At 47.7% G+C, this 13,069-nt stretch overlaps 1 protein-coding gene across 1 annotated transcript in view; it reads right to left on the minus strand.

The window, feature by feature from the left end:
• Window positions 1-13,069, minus strand: part of rnf123 (ring finger protein 123) — a 109,579-nt gene that overhangs the window by 18,940 nt on the left and 77,570 nt on the right. The window contains exon 38 of the mRNA XM_080892507.1: window positions 8,390-8,484. Within this exon, the coding sequence (XP_080748633.1) occupies window positions 8,390-8,484 (95 nt within the window). The remainder of the gene's footprint in view (window positions 1-8,389; window positions 8,485-13,069) is intronic.

A 13,069-nucleotide genomic window follows, 5' to 3' on the forward strand; every position in this document is an offset into this window, starting at 1 on the left:
TTTCTGATGCTCAACAGACTCACAAGGAAGAAATCTAAGCAGATTCTTACTCTGGATGGCTGCTAACTTTCTGCTTCTTAATTCAGATCAAACTGAGGTTATTGTACTCGGCCCTGAAAAGCTTAGAAATATGGTATCTAACCAGATTCCTACGCTGGATGGCATTACCTTGGCCTCCAGTAACGCTGTGAGGAACCTTGGAGTCATTTTTGACCAGGACATGTCCTTCAACGCACATATTAAACAAATATGTAAGACTGCTTCTTCCATTTGTGCAACATCTCTAAAGTTAGAAATATCCTGTCTCAGAGTGACGCTGAAAAACTAGTTCATGCATTTATTACTTCCAGGCTGGACGACTGTAATTCATTATTATCAGGAAGTCCTAAAAACTCCCTGAAAAGCCTTCAGCTGATCCAAAATGCTGCAGCAAGAGTCCTGACAGGGACTAGAAAGAGAGAGCAGATTTCTCCTGTTTTGGCTTCCTGTTAAATCCAGAATTCAAAATCCTGCTCCTCACATACAAGGTCTTAAATAATCAGGCCCCATCTTATCTTAATGACCTTGTAGTACCATATCACCCTATTAGAGCACTTCGCTCTCGCTCTGCAGGCCTACTTGTTGTTCCTAGAGTATTTAAAAGTAGAATGGGAGGCAGAGCCTTCAGTTTTCAGGCCCCTCTTCTGTGGAACCAGCTTCCAGTTTGGATTCAGGAGACAGACACTATCTCTACTTCCAAGATTAGGCTTCAAACTTTCCTTTTTGCTAAAGCATATAGTTAGGGCTGGACCAGGTGACCCTGAATCCTCCCTCAGTTATGCTGCAATAGATGTAGGCTGCCGGGGATTCCCATGATGCACTGGGTGTTTCTTCTTCACTCACTATGTATTAACAGACCTCTCTGCATTGAATCATATCTGTTATTAACCTCTGTCTCTCTTCCACAGCATGTCTTCATCCTGTCTTCCTTCTCTCACCCCAACCAATCACAGCAGATGGCCCCGCCCCTCCCTGAACCTGGTTCTGCCTCAGACCTCGAGGTCTTCAGCTCGTTGCCAGTACTCAACCACACAGTCTGAAACTTTTCTCACCACAGCTGAACTGGAGGCTTCATCTAAAGGGGCGGTGCCAGCATGGAGCACGAGCGCGCTCAGAGCTTTTACCTCCACTGACGTAAACTCAACGCAGCACAGATACAAAAATACAGCAAAACAAAGACACACGAACCGAAACTTTTGTAGTATTTAGTTAAAACGACTGCAGCTCTGATTTAAGGTTTAACGCCTGTGTGATTTCAGTGACCTGAGACCTGACGCACCTGTACGCAGAACAGTGACGTTTAACTGCAGTCACGCTGTCGCCGGCATCCTGTCCTCAGCATTCATCTGATCCCCAGTGCTGATTGGCTGCTCAGGTACAGTCAGTTTCATCATCACAACATTAAACACAACACGAGCGTACCGAGGTAGTGGTGCCCGCTTTTTGAAAATTAAGTTCAAAGGTCACGTGTTTAAACGCCCTTAAACATAGAGTTGGATGTCTCGAGGCCAGTCTTCTATAAAGACAGTGTTGCTGTCTCAGATCGACACGTGGTCGACAGCGTCCATGACACGCAACGTAACGTTCGATAATGTGTCATTTCAAAAGCCGTGCTTACAGAGCGCTTTGCAGTGAATCAGAGTCGACTCCCACTGAGCGAGAGCCGCTCCTCACTTAATTTCCTTTGGCTGCTCAGCTCTCACACAGCGGCGCAGCTATGCTCCAATCACTCCATACTGCGGCCAATCACATGCGAGGATATAGGATAATATCATTGTGTGAAAAACAGAGAGGGTGATGGACGAGACAGTCAAGTGGAGCGTGCGTCGGTCCTCTCAGTAAGTGAGACAGTGGACAGCGGTGAGGAGGGCTGTGCGAAAGCAAAAACACGTGGATATGCCTGAGACCCGTAACCGAAGCAGCATCTGGCTGCAGTTTAAAGACGTTTTTGTCTCCGTCTTGACTACAAGTCTACTGATGAGAGCTGGTCTCTGTCCCCAGTTTGTAACCACAGAAGAAGAACGTAGAGGTGAGGAAGAGGACACCTTTATGAAGGGTCCTTTGAAAAGTCTAATATCATGCATCAGCGGTTCAGAAGCAGAACAATCAGGCTTTAACCCGCCATCGATGAGCGCCTCATGCAAAGCGAAACACACGGCGTCTCTGCTGGAAAGGTCAAAGTTCAGGCAGCCGGTGGCGCGTGAAGGAGGCGAGGAAACGTGAAAATTCCTGTGAGCAGAATATGAAATCCTTGTTATTCCTCTGACGCTGCTCCACCAATCAGGATCGGCGGTTGTAACGGCGAGCTGGCTGACGTGTAAATATAAACGCAGACAGGATGTCGGGCTGATCGGATCGTTAGCTGAAAGAAATGTCAGCCTCTGACTTCATGACACACCAGGATGTGTCGTTGTTAGTTTTTGTTAAATTATAATGTACATTTGTAAATAAAGTTTCCTACAAAGCTCAAGTACAGACACAGACTTACTGTTTAAAGTCTTATTTTACTTTGAAAGGAGGCGATCGTCACAGACGGAGTCACGATGAAGGCTCGTCTGCAGTCGGTGAAAACACAGAAACCACAAGAAGATTTTAGCTTATTTTCACCTCCTTTAGTCAAACTGAAGTACTGCACTGCAAATACTCCATTACAGAGGTCCTGCTGAAAGTACTCAGTGCAGCTCTGCTGCACATAAACAACATGATGTCGTCCTAAAACCATCAAAGTTTTTCCCAAAGTGTCTCATTATTCACTGTTTGAAGATAACTTGGTGATAAATACAGAAGGATGAAGAAAGCACCGTAAACACTGTTGGTTCATGTTGCTCATCGTTCACCTGGCTGCCCTCTGGTGGTGCTTTTGAGCAGTGCACTGTAATACACGACCTGTTGAAGGTTCTGAAAGCCTTTGGTGTTAAAACTGCAACATCCAACACAGGGCAAACACGGTTCCTCTAAACTGGAGACGAGTGTGGTTTCCCTGCAGTTTAGCTTCAGTTAGCCCGGCTGTTCGCTTGTTTCCTTTACGTTTGTATACGTACGATATAACGTTCTAGTTAGCATCACACCATCAAAGGCTACAAACCGTCAAATATAAGTTAGTTTTACTGTTATTTGCTTTCTTTAGGGCGTCACTGGTTACAATCATGTGACTCAGTCAGGTGGAAACTGGTCCTGACCAACCTGATCAAACTGGTCAAGATTCAAACTGAACACGTTCCACTCTGGTTTTTACTCTTCAGTGTTTTTTACGTGTGAGTCACAGTTCAGGGTGACGACCTCTCACAGACGAACATCAAACACCATAATCACGCTGTGACGACGAAACCGACCAGGCAGAACATCAAGTCCAAACCTGAGCAGCTCTCAGCTGTAAAACACTGCAGATTTAACACACACACACACACACACACACACACACACACACACACACCATCCAGAGGATAATCACTGGAGCTTTAACACCCATCTCCATGGAGCTGGTTGCCCTGACATCCTGTGTGCTGTCCTGGCAAACATCAGCAAACACAGAGAAAGCAGTCAGAGTGTGTGTGTGTGTGTGTGTGTGTGTGTGTGTGTGTGTGTGTGTGTGTGTGTGTGTGTGTGTGTGTGTGCGTGCTTTAGCGATCGATGGACAGCAGCAGCTAACCGCCCTGACAGCTTTTCAAACAGCCTGATGATTTAATCTCACACGGGCAGCTGAAAGTGGCGTCTGCAGGGCTGTGCTGGGGTCAGGCCGTCTCTGCGACCGCGGCTTTCTGAAACCTGGAAAGTCAGCATCCATTATGACACAAGTTTCCACTGCCATTAAAGACGCGCGAGAAGAAAAGAACGATCGCTGCTTCCGGCTGCAAAGACTTAGGTGTGAGTATCAGAGAGCCAGCAGCCGTGTGCCAACCCACCTCTCTGTGGAAGCTCAGGTCCACTCAGACCAAACCACGTTTTATCTCACGCAGCGTGTCGTAATAATGAGAATAATGTCCTGTCTCAGCGACTGATTTTCCACTTATTCTGGGGTGAAGTAAAAACTCCGGACGTGCTCTGATCAATCTGCTGCAAACGCTTCAAAGTGTCGGGAAGTCGGCGCCGAAAGCAAAACCGCTGACTGGTGCTTCGCTCGTTTCCTGTTTTACAGGCTCCACACTCCAGACTGAAAGTCACAGAAAAACGATCAGCCATGAAGGTTTGACCTTTGACCTAATAACCACCTGCATCGCCACGGAGATAAGCACCATATTCCACAGACGTAACTCTTTGTGAGGAGGTTGCAGAGGTGGTGCCCGCCCTCCCTGCACCGGGGTAATCCTGCTCGATAAGCTCTGTGATGGTAATAAATTCCTGCAGGATTACACAGCGCGCAGGAAAAACTGCAACGTTCAATTCTACACAGTTTTATTTATCTAGCGCCAAATCACAGTCGCCTCAAAGCGCTCTTTATTATAAAGACCCAACAATCAGATGACTGCGTACGAGCAAAGCGCTCACAGACCCAGGCTCAGGGAGGGGCGGGGCCATCTGAGAGAGCGGTGCGTTTCCACAAACAACACAAATGAAGAACGACCAGAGTCAGACTCACCTCCACACCTGTTTGGGGTCTACGAGGAAGCCTGGGTGCTACGTGATTTTTCTGTTTTGGTGCTTCTCAGTGTGAATGTGTGACGGCGAATGACAACAGGCCTCGGTGAGCTGTGATCAGACAGCAAACAGTGTTTTTGAAGAAAGCGCCACTGTGTGAAAGGGGCGTGTTTATAGCGGAAAGTAGCCCTGCCCCAACAGAAGGAGGCGGCGACCCAGCGGCCGTACCTGCACAGAGTGCTCGTGCTGATAAACCGAGAGGCTGCGTCACAGACGTGGGGACTGTTTGCAGATCACATAAACAACTTTCGATCGAAGCTTTTCTGTGATCGTGTTCATGCGTCTAGTCTGGTCCTCAGAGATAACTGGGACCACACCTGCCTCGCTCCCACTGTTCCCAGAATAAGATGCTTCAAACATCCTGCGCCTGCAAAGACTCTTTAAAAATAGAAGAACTTGTAGTTCTCCTGATAAATGTTTAAACGATCATACAAAGTTGTGGTTACATAAATCTTGAAAAGGTTTTTCTGGGTGAAGCGCTTACATCTCGAATTTCTCAGAAACATCTGGTGTAAAATGCTTCGGTTACTTCTTCGTGTCTGGCTCGAGCGTGACCTGTGAGTTTAACAGGAAATGATGCGGCACATAGAAACACAGCAGCGGTTTGTAGCCTCGCTCCACAACGAAGACGGCGATGGTCTGCCCGGAGACCCTCTGCTGTTGAAGCGGGAGCGTCAGAGTTTTCACACAGTCTCCCTTTACCGCCCCGAGCCTCTTCTGCCTCTGGCTCGCCCACGTGGGCGACAGCTTCTTTCTTGGTCGGCGCTCTCTCAGACGTAAAACTGGCTTGACCGTGGAAGCTTCGTGGCAGGTTTGAGTCTCGGTTATTCCTCAATTGTTCCTGAACATCCTAACCAATTTCCTCTCGTCGCGAGGAAGCTGGTTACGATGTGACGGCACATCTGGATAAACTCACGTACAGCTGTTTGAAATGATGATCGTGTCTCTGCAGACACGTTCCCAGCTCCTGTAACCTACAGGTTTGATTCTTAGATCTTCACTGAGTTCCTTGGACTTCGGTCAGTCTGACGAATGCTGCCAAACAAATCCTTTTTGTGCCGTAAAGAGGACCCTTCAGCAGTCATCACTCCCCATAACAGACCTCGTCTGCAGCATCTTCAGCACCACTTATTAAAGCGTCGTAGGGAAATACAAACAGTGTCAAGCTTGTTTTTTAAAGTCGCTGTACAATCATTCACCCTGGAAACAGAGCAATTAAAGCCCGACGTTCATGCTGATGAGTGTATATAAACATCTGGGCACAGCTGTATATTCACAGTGTTTAGCCTCGTCTGCCAGACCGAGCTGGGTTTGTAAATGGTGTGTGTGTGTGTGTGTGTGTAATCAGATATCTGACGTTCTCAGGTGTGTGTTGTTGGGAGACGAGTGTACTTCGAGGCTTTGGGTGAAAAACACGCTGCAGCTTGAAACCACTTAACATTTGTCGGCGTGTCTGGACTGAGGAACACTTTCCAAACAAGCAGCATAACTTCACATTAGCAAAAGTCATTTCCTACTCGCAGCTGAACGAGAGCAGAGAGCCATTAGTGGGTTTGTGGAAATCCACCTCAGGCGGCACTTACACTCTGCTTTCTTTTCCATTTTTCACGTCCTCGGTGTCTCCGTCTTTGAAGGCTGACTGAACGCTGTGCTTTCATTACCAGCTTCTAATAATATTTTGGCTCTTATTTCATTTCCGGTTCTCTGAGCATGACTTTGCAGGAAAGTGATTTACACGCAGCGCTTCTCCTGCTTTATCAATAATAAATCCTCCACTTCAGCCGGCCGAGCTCTGCGGTGGAGACAACGGGGAGAGTCCAGGATCGGGTTTCTCCGCGGAGACGGCGAGCAGGACGAACAGACACCTCGCAGGAAATGGCTTTCTCTCACAATCACGTTTTTCCAAACTTTAACTTTTTAATCTGCTATGGTCAGGTCAGCTTCATCACTTATTAATTACAGACTAATTATATATTGATCAGCGAGGTCCTTCTGTTGTGTTCAGGTTTACTTTAGTCCTCACACAGGCAGCGGCGTTTTCCTGTGAGCGCACAATCAGCATCAGCAGGTTTAAAGAGTCTCAGCAGCTATAAATAAATACCAACGTCTCAAACACAACGTCTCTATTCTAACAGTTTACTGCGCCTGCTTTATGCAAACATGCAGAGCGCGCACGTCCCAGAACCAGCAGCAATAACCACAGACACTGAACCCCGAGCTCCTCCCAATGTCCATCTGTGTGTGTTAGACAGCACTTAGGCATAGATGGAAGCTCTGTGAGTGGTGTGTGGGTGGTGCAGCAGAAAGTGCTTTGGCGCTATAAAAGGACGAGCCCATGCATTTGCCAGAACTCCACCTTAATAGCAACAGAAGAAGAAGAAGCGGCTTCGTGGTGTCGCCGCTGTAAGCAGCTCCACATTGGACAGAATTCACTTCCTGAACAAGTAAATCCTTTTTAGAGCTCAATATTTAAAGTTTTTTTAGGGGCGTGGCCTCTGTGACTGACAGGTGGATGGTGACCCAGGTGCCTGTAGCTGCTAGCTGTCTGCTAGCTTCACCTGAACTGCACTGTGTGTGCGGTGTTGGGGCATTTTTAATGAATCATGTGACCAATAATAGGGCTGCTAGAGCAGGGCGATATGGCCAAAAATATTTATCACGATATACGTTTGAAAATTTGCGATAACGATATAACTGACGCGAGACAAAATACTTTACAACTCCTCAACTTTATTAGTGCAAAACAACATCAATGTATTTCCACTTCAACAAGCAGCTGTTTTTTATGTGCATTAAAGTTATATAAACATGTAACAGTGCAAATGCAAATTCCTCGCTGACAGTTTAACCAAAAGGCATTTCAGTGGAAACTGGCCGACACATCCTCAGCATAACCATGTATAACATCCACAACACTTAAAGAGGTTAAACACACACAGTACGGTAACATTATGCTGAAGCACAGCACGTATCACTCCGCGAGGCCCCGCCTACGATAGCCGTAACGCTCCGACAATCCATCAAGCGGTGCGGCTTCGTAGCTTAGCAAAGTCGTACTGAAACATCTGACAGATTTTCGAGCGCCGTGCACATAAAATCGTTTCCAGGTCAGTAAACACAACCAGAGTTCATACATAAGGCGCACGGGATTATAAGGGGCTCTGTCGACTTTCAGAAAAATCAAAGGATTGATTTTAAGTGCGCCGTATTTTCCAAACAACACGGTAATAACGGCGGCCCGCTAGCATGCGCTACCAAAAATAGTGCTTTGTTGTGTGTCTGAGAGTCGAAAGCTAAACCAGTTCCACACCAGTGAAGCTGCAGCGTTTTTACAAACCAGTTCAGGTTCATCCGTTTCATTCAACGATCCGCTTTCGCCCTTCTTATTCTCCGTCGCCGCCATGCTTTTTCCGCCATGTGTGTATGAAAACAAAGGCACTGCGCATGTGCGTTTTACCCATATTCTATCGCCATGTTTCATTTTCTTGTCGTTGCCCAACATTACACTGATATTACCCTGAACGGTATGATATGGCCCCGCCCTAATGGCTGCTGTTACATATCAGTAACAGCAGGTACCTGAGCCTGTGTGAGGCTCTCATGAAGTCTGTGGATGCAGAACCATAACCAGGTCTGTGAGCGACGGGTCACATCGCCACGTCCATGTTTTTTACATTGGTGTGCTTACAGGTGTGACAGGTGCAGGTGTACTTACAGCTGTGCTGGCTGCAGCCTGCTTGGACTCCTCGGTGAGAAAGGCCAACATCAGCTCCACCCTGTGCTTCTCCTCCTCACTGATGTAGTCTGTGTCTGTGGGGGACACAAACAGGGTTGTTCATGGGCTGATCTGAGGATCTCTGCAGGGAAGGAGAGCTGATTGGATGTGGTGAAAACATCAGGAAACTAAACTCTGCGATGTCGTTAGTTTGTAAACATAGAGGTGACCTGTACAGGTGTGATGCAGATCGTTGAAGACATGAAACTAATATCTCATTTTGCCTGAGCTCGCAGTGTCAAAGGATCCTTCCAAAACTTACAGGATTATGTTGAAGTACTTCCTGTAAGTCTGCGCTGAGGGCGGGACATTACTCTCCATCACCTCAGAAACAACAGCAGCAGCGAGAGCCTGAAGCCGAGAGCCCGGCTGGTAACCACCGCGGTGAATCCGTCTCTGGGTTTGAGCACTTATTAAACCAGCGAACACAGAGAAAACCTGACTTTGCTGAACTTCGTTCTGAGCCGCCTCGCTCTGAACTTTTAGAGAACTCCTACCAACAAACTACCAAACCAATCACACGGTGTGTTTAATGAACACCAAGCAGGAAACGGCTGCGGGGACACTCGCTGAGAGCCGAGCCATCGTCCAGACGAAGCTCGTTTCTGCTGAGTATCATCTCTGGTTTATACAACTTACTCCGTTATGATTCAGAACGTCCCCATTCGATTTTTGCCTCGGGCAGCCAGAAATGTTATAATTCTGATCATTTATCAGTGCATAACCATCAGAGGTGTAAGCATCACAACAGAAAAACATGAAGCAAAATATTCTGCAGTCGATCAAAAACCATGAATCAACATAGCAGGAGCTGTGCAGGAAGTCAGAGCGAATTAAATACAACGTTTATCAAACGTGAAGCGTAGTTTGATCTTCTTGTGCTGCTGGTTCAGTCAGTTTTGGTCACAGCGACGAAACTGCAGCATCAGAACCTGTGAGCTGCGGGCTTTCAGTCCGACGGCGTGTCCGTGCAGTCGGGTGAACGATCCACGCTCTGTGTCCACGTGTTTGTACCGTCTCTCATTTACTGTTTTAGCTGTTTGGTGGTTGTTGAAATAGTTTTGTGAGCTTTAAGCTGAGATTCAGGTGTTTCTGCCAATAATAATCGACCCAGGACTTAATTGATCGATATCCCGTTATTCAGACTAAAATCGATTTGTTAAACCCACGCCTCGTTTCTGCTGTCGTCTGTGGCCTCGGGTAAGGGCGGGGTCACAGATCGATGGTAAATCATCAGCTTCTCTCCACCTGAATGGTTATCTATGTCCCACCCCTGCAACTAACAAGCTAATAGGCAACCAAATCAGGAGGTTAATGAGCCAATCGTGCTGCAGAGATTCAGGACAGTTGGAGCTCTGCGGTTTCAGGCACATCTTACCCTGCAAAGATGGACGCGAGTGCACTTAGTGGCTCGTTGTGGCTTCCATGAATGAGCACAGCGTTTGTTCCATGCTCTGAGGAGGAGCCACAAACATTGCTGGTGCTCCAGACTGAAACTCTGATTTCTGAGCTGTTCATCACAGATGTGACTCCTGCTTGCAGTCACAGACTGAACATGCTGAGCACAGCTTCTCCTTTAACTCCTGCCCTCCATTTATTCACCCCCCCACCCTCTCACTTTATGGCCTTCGATTTGTCCCCCCCGCCGCAATCAGATCCTCTTTCAGCTGAGGGCAGGCTGTGAGACTGGCTGCTTGGACGGCTGCCATGTTGATCTGCAGTGAAACGTTACAACCAGCAGAGCTGATGTGTGCAGGACACAGCAGGACGTCACCAGAACCTGAGACACAGATGGACCGTCTGCAGCATCCACAGGCAGCGCCATACAGATCTGGTCTGTTTGGAGGTTTATCAGAAACATCATCTCCCATAAACCAACTAACCTTCACCTGGAACACGACAGACGCAGAGCGGGCCTTTAAGCAGCTCCGTCCAATCACAGGCCTCTGCTGCCTGCGAGGAGCCACCTCGCTGTGTGACTCTGCGTGGACACGTTTGTGTTCCCGTTTCTTCAGCGTGCTGATTGGTGGAGCCGTTGTGTGAAGGACCCTTTACAGTTAGCTCCAACAGACCTCAGATCATAAGACTGCACGCCGTCAGTAAGATTAGGAGAACGCCGGCGGTTGCATGTGATGAAAGTTGGTGCGAGGTGGAGCGAGACGGAGAAGCCGATGAATCTGTGAGCTGATGCGGATCTTTTTAAAATGACAAAGAAAGATCTCAGTGGAGGATGTGCTCTCCTCTCAGTCTCTTCACCAACAGACTCACACAGACTCCAGGGTCCACACGGCAAAGGCTCAGGCTCACCGAGAACACGCAGCGACACGTCAGGGACAAAACAAACACTGAGACAGAGGCAGGGGACAGGGGACACAAGAAACACAAGGGACACAAGAAACAGGGGACACATGAAACACAAGAAACACAGGGGACACAAGAAACACAAGAAACACAGGGGACACATGAAACACAAGAAACACAGGGGACACATGAAACACAAGAAACACAGGGGACACATGAAACACAAGGGACAAAGGGGACACAAGAAACACAGGGGACACATGAAACACAAGAAACACAAGGGACACATGAAACACAGGGGACACAAGAAACACAAGAAACACATGAAACACAGGGGGCACAAGAAACACAAGAAACACGGGACACATGAAACACAAGAAACACAGGGGACACAAGAAACACAAGAAACACAGGGGACACATGAAACACAAGAAACACAGGGGACACAAGAAACACAAGAAACACAGGGGACACATGAAACACAAGAAACACAGGGGACACATGAAACACAAGAAACACAGGGGACACATGAAACACAAGGGACAAAGGGGACACAAGAAACACAGGGGACACATGAAACACAAGAAACACAAGGGACACATGAAACACAGGGGACACAAGAAACACAAGAAACACATGAAACACAGGGGACACAAGAAACACAAGAAACACATGAAACACAGGGGACACATGAAACACAAGAAACACAGGGGACACATGAAACACAAGAAACAGGGGACACATGAAACACAGGGGACACATGAAACACAGGGGACACATGAAACACAGGGGACACAGGGGACACATGAAACACAGGAAACACAAGGGACACATGAAACAAGAAACACAGGGGACACATGAAACACATGAAGCACGAGACACACATGAAACACAGGGGACACATGGGACACATGAAACACAGGGGACACATGAAACACAGGGGACACAAGAAACACAGGGGACACATGGGACACAGGGGACACATGGGACACATGAAACACAAGGGACACATGAAACAAGAAACACAGGGGACACATGAAACACAGGGGACACAAGAAACACAAGGGACAAAGGGGACACAAGAAACACAAGAAACACATGAAACACAAGAAACACAGGGGACACATGAAACACAAGAAACACAGGGGACACATGAAACACAAGAAACACAGGGGACACATGAAACACAAGGGACAAAGGGGACACAAGAAACACAGGGGACACATGAAACAAGAAACACAGGGGACACAAGAAACACAAGAAACACATGAAACACAGGGGGCACAAGAAACACAGGGGGCACAAGAAACACAAGAAACACGGGACACATGAAACACAAGAAACACAGGGGACACATGAAACACAAGAAACACATGAAACACAGGGGACACATGAAACACAGGGGACACAGGGGACACATGAAACACAGGAAACACAAGGGACACATGAAACAAGAAACACAGGGGACACATGAAACACATGAAGCACGAGACACACATGAAACACAGGGGACACATGGGACACATGAAACACAGGGGACACATGAAACACAGGGGACACAAGAAACACAGGGGACACATGGGACACAGGGGACACATGGGACACAGGGGACACAAGGGACACATGAAACACAGGGGACACATGAAACACAGGGGACACAAGAAACACAGGGGACACATGGGACACAGGGGACACATGGGACACAGGGGACACAAGGGACACATGAAACACAAGAAACACAGGGGACACATGAAACACAGGGGACACAAGAAACACAAGAAACACATGAAACACAAGAAACACAGGGGACACATGAAACACAAGAAACACAGGGGTAACGGAAGCTCCAGGAATTAGAATTAACAATCAGTCAACAACCTCTGAAACTCGAGGCAGGCCCGGGAGCTCCACACATCAAAACTCTGAGTCCCAACACAAACTCTGAGAATCGCAACAGATGGCACCAACGATGCACTCACGCACTGACCCAGGGCGTCCTGATGGGAGCACGCCAAGATACCAGAGAATGAGTGTGTGTGTGTGTGTGTGTGTAGCGCTGCAACCAGTCTTCGAGTGATTGGAATAACTCAATATTAAAAAATATTAACAGAAATGCTGCGTTTCATTTACTGACCGACTGAAGCCAGGCCTGCAGTACAAACGTATCTATGGGCAGCGAGTGGATGACGCACACAGCAGCAGCGATGATGACGCTGGCAGTTTAACGTGGAGGCGGAGTCTATTTACACACCGCGGAAAGGCGGAGCTGTTACCGAGACGGTGAGAGAACAGCAGCTGGTCCCGTGATCACCACCACCA

Source organism: Rhamphochromis sp. 'chilingali' (genome assembly GCF_963969265.1).
Source record: "Rhamphochromis sp. 'chilingali' genome assembly, chromosome: 9".
Taxonomy (NCBI): domain Eukaryota; kingdom Metazoa; phylum Chordata; class Actinopteri; order Cichliformes; family Cichlidae; genus Rhamphochromis; species Rhamphochromis sp. 'chilingali'.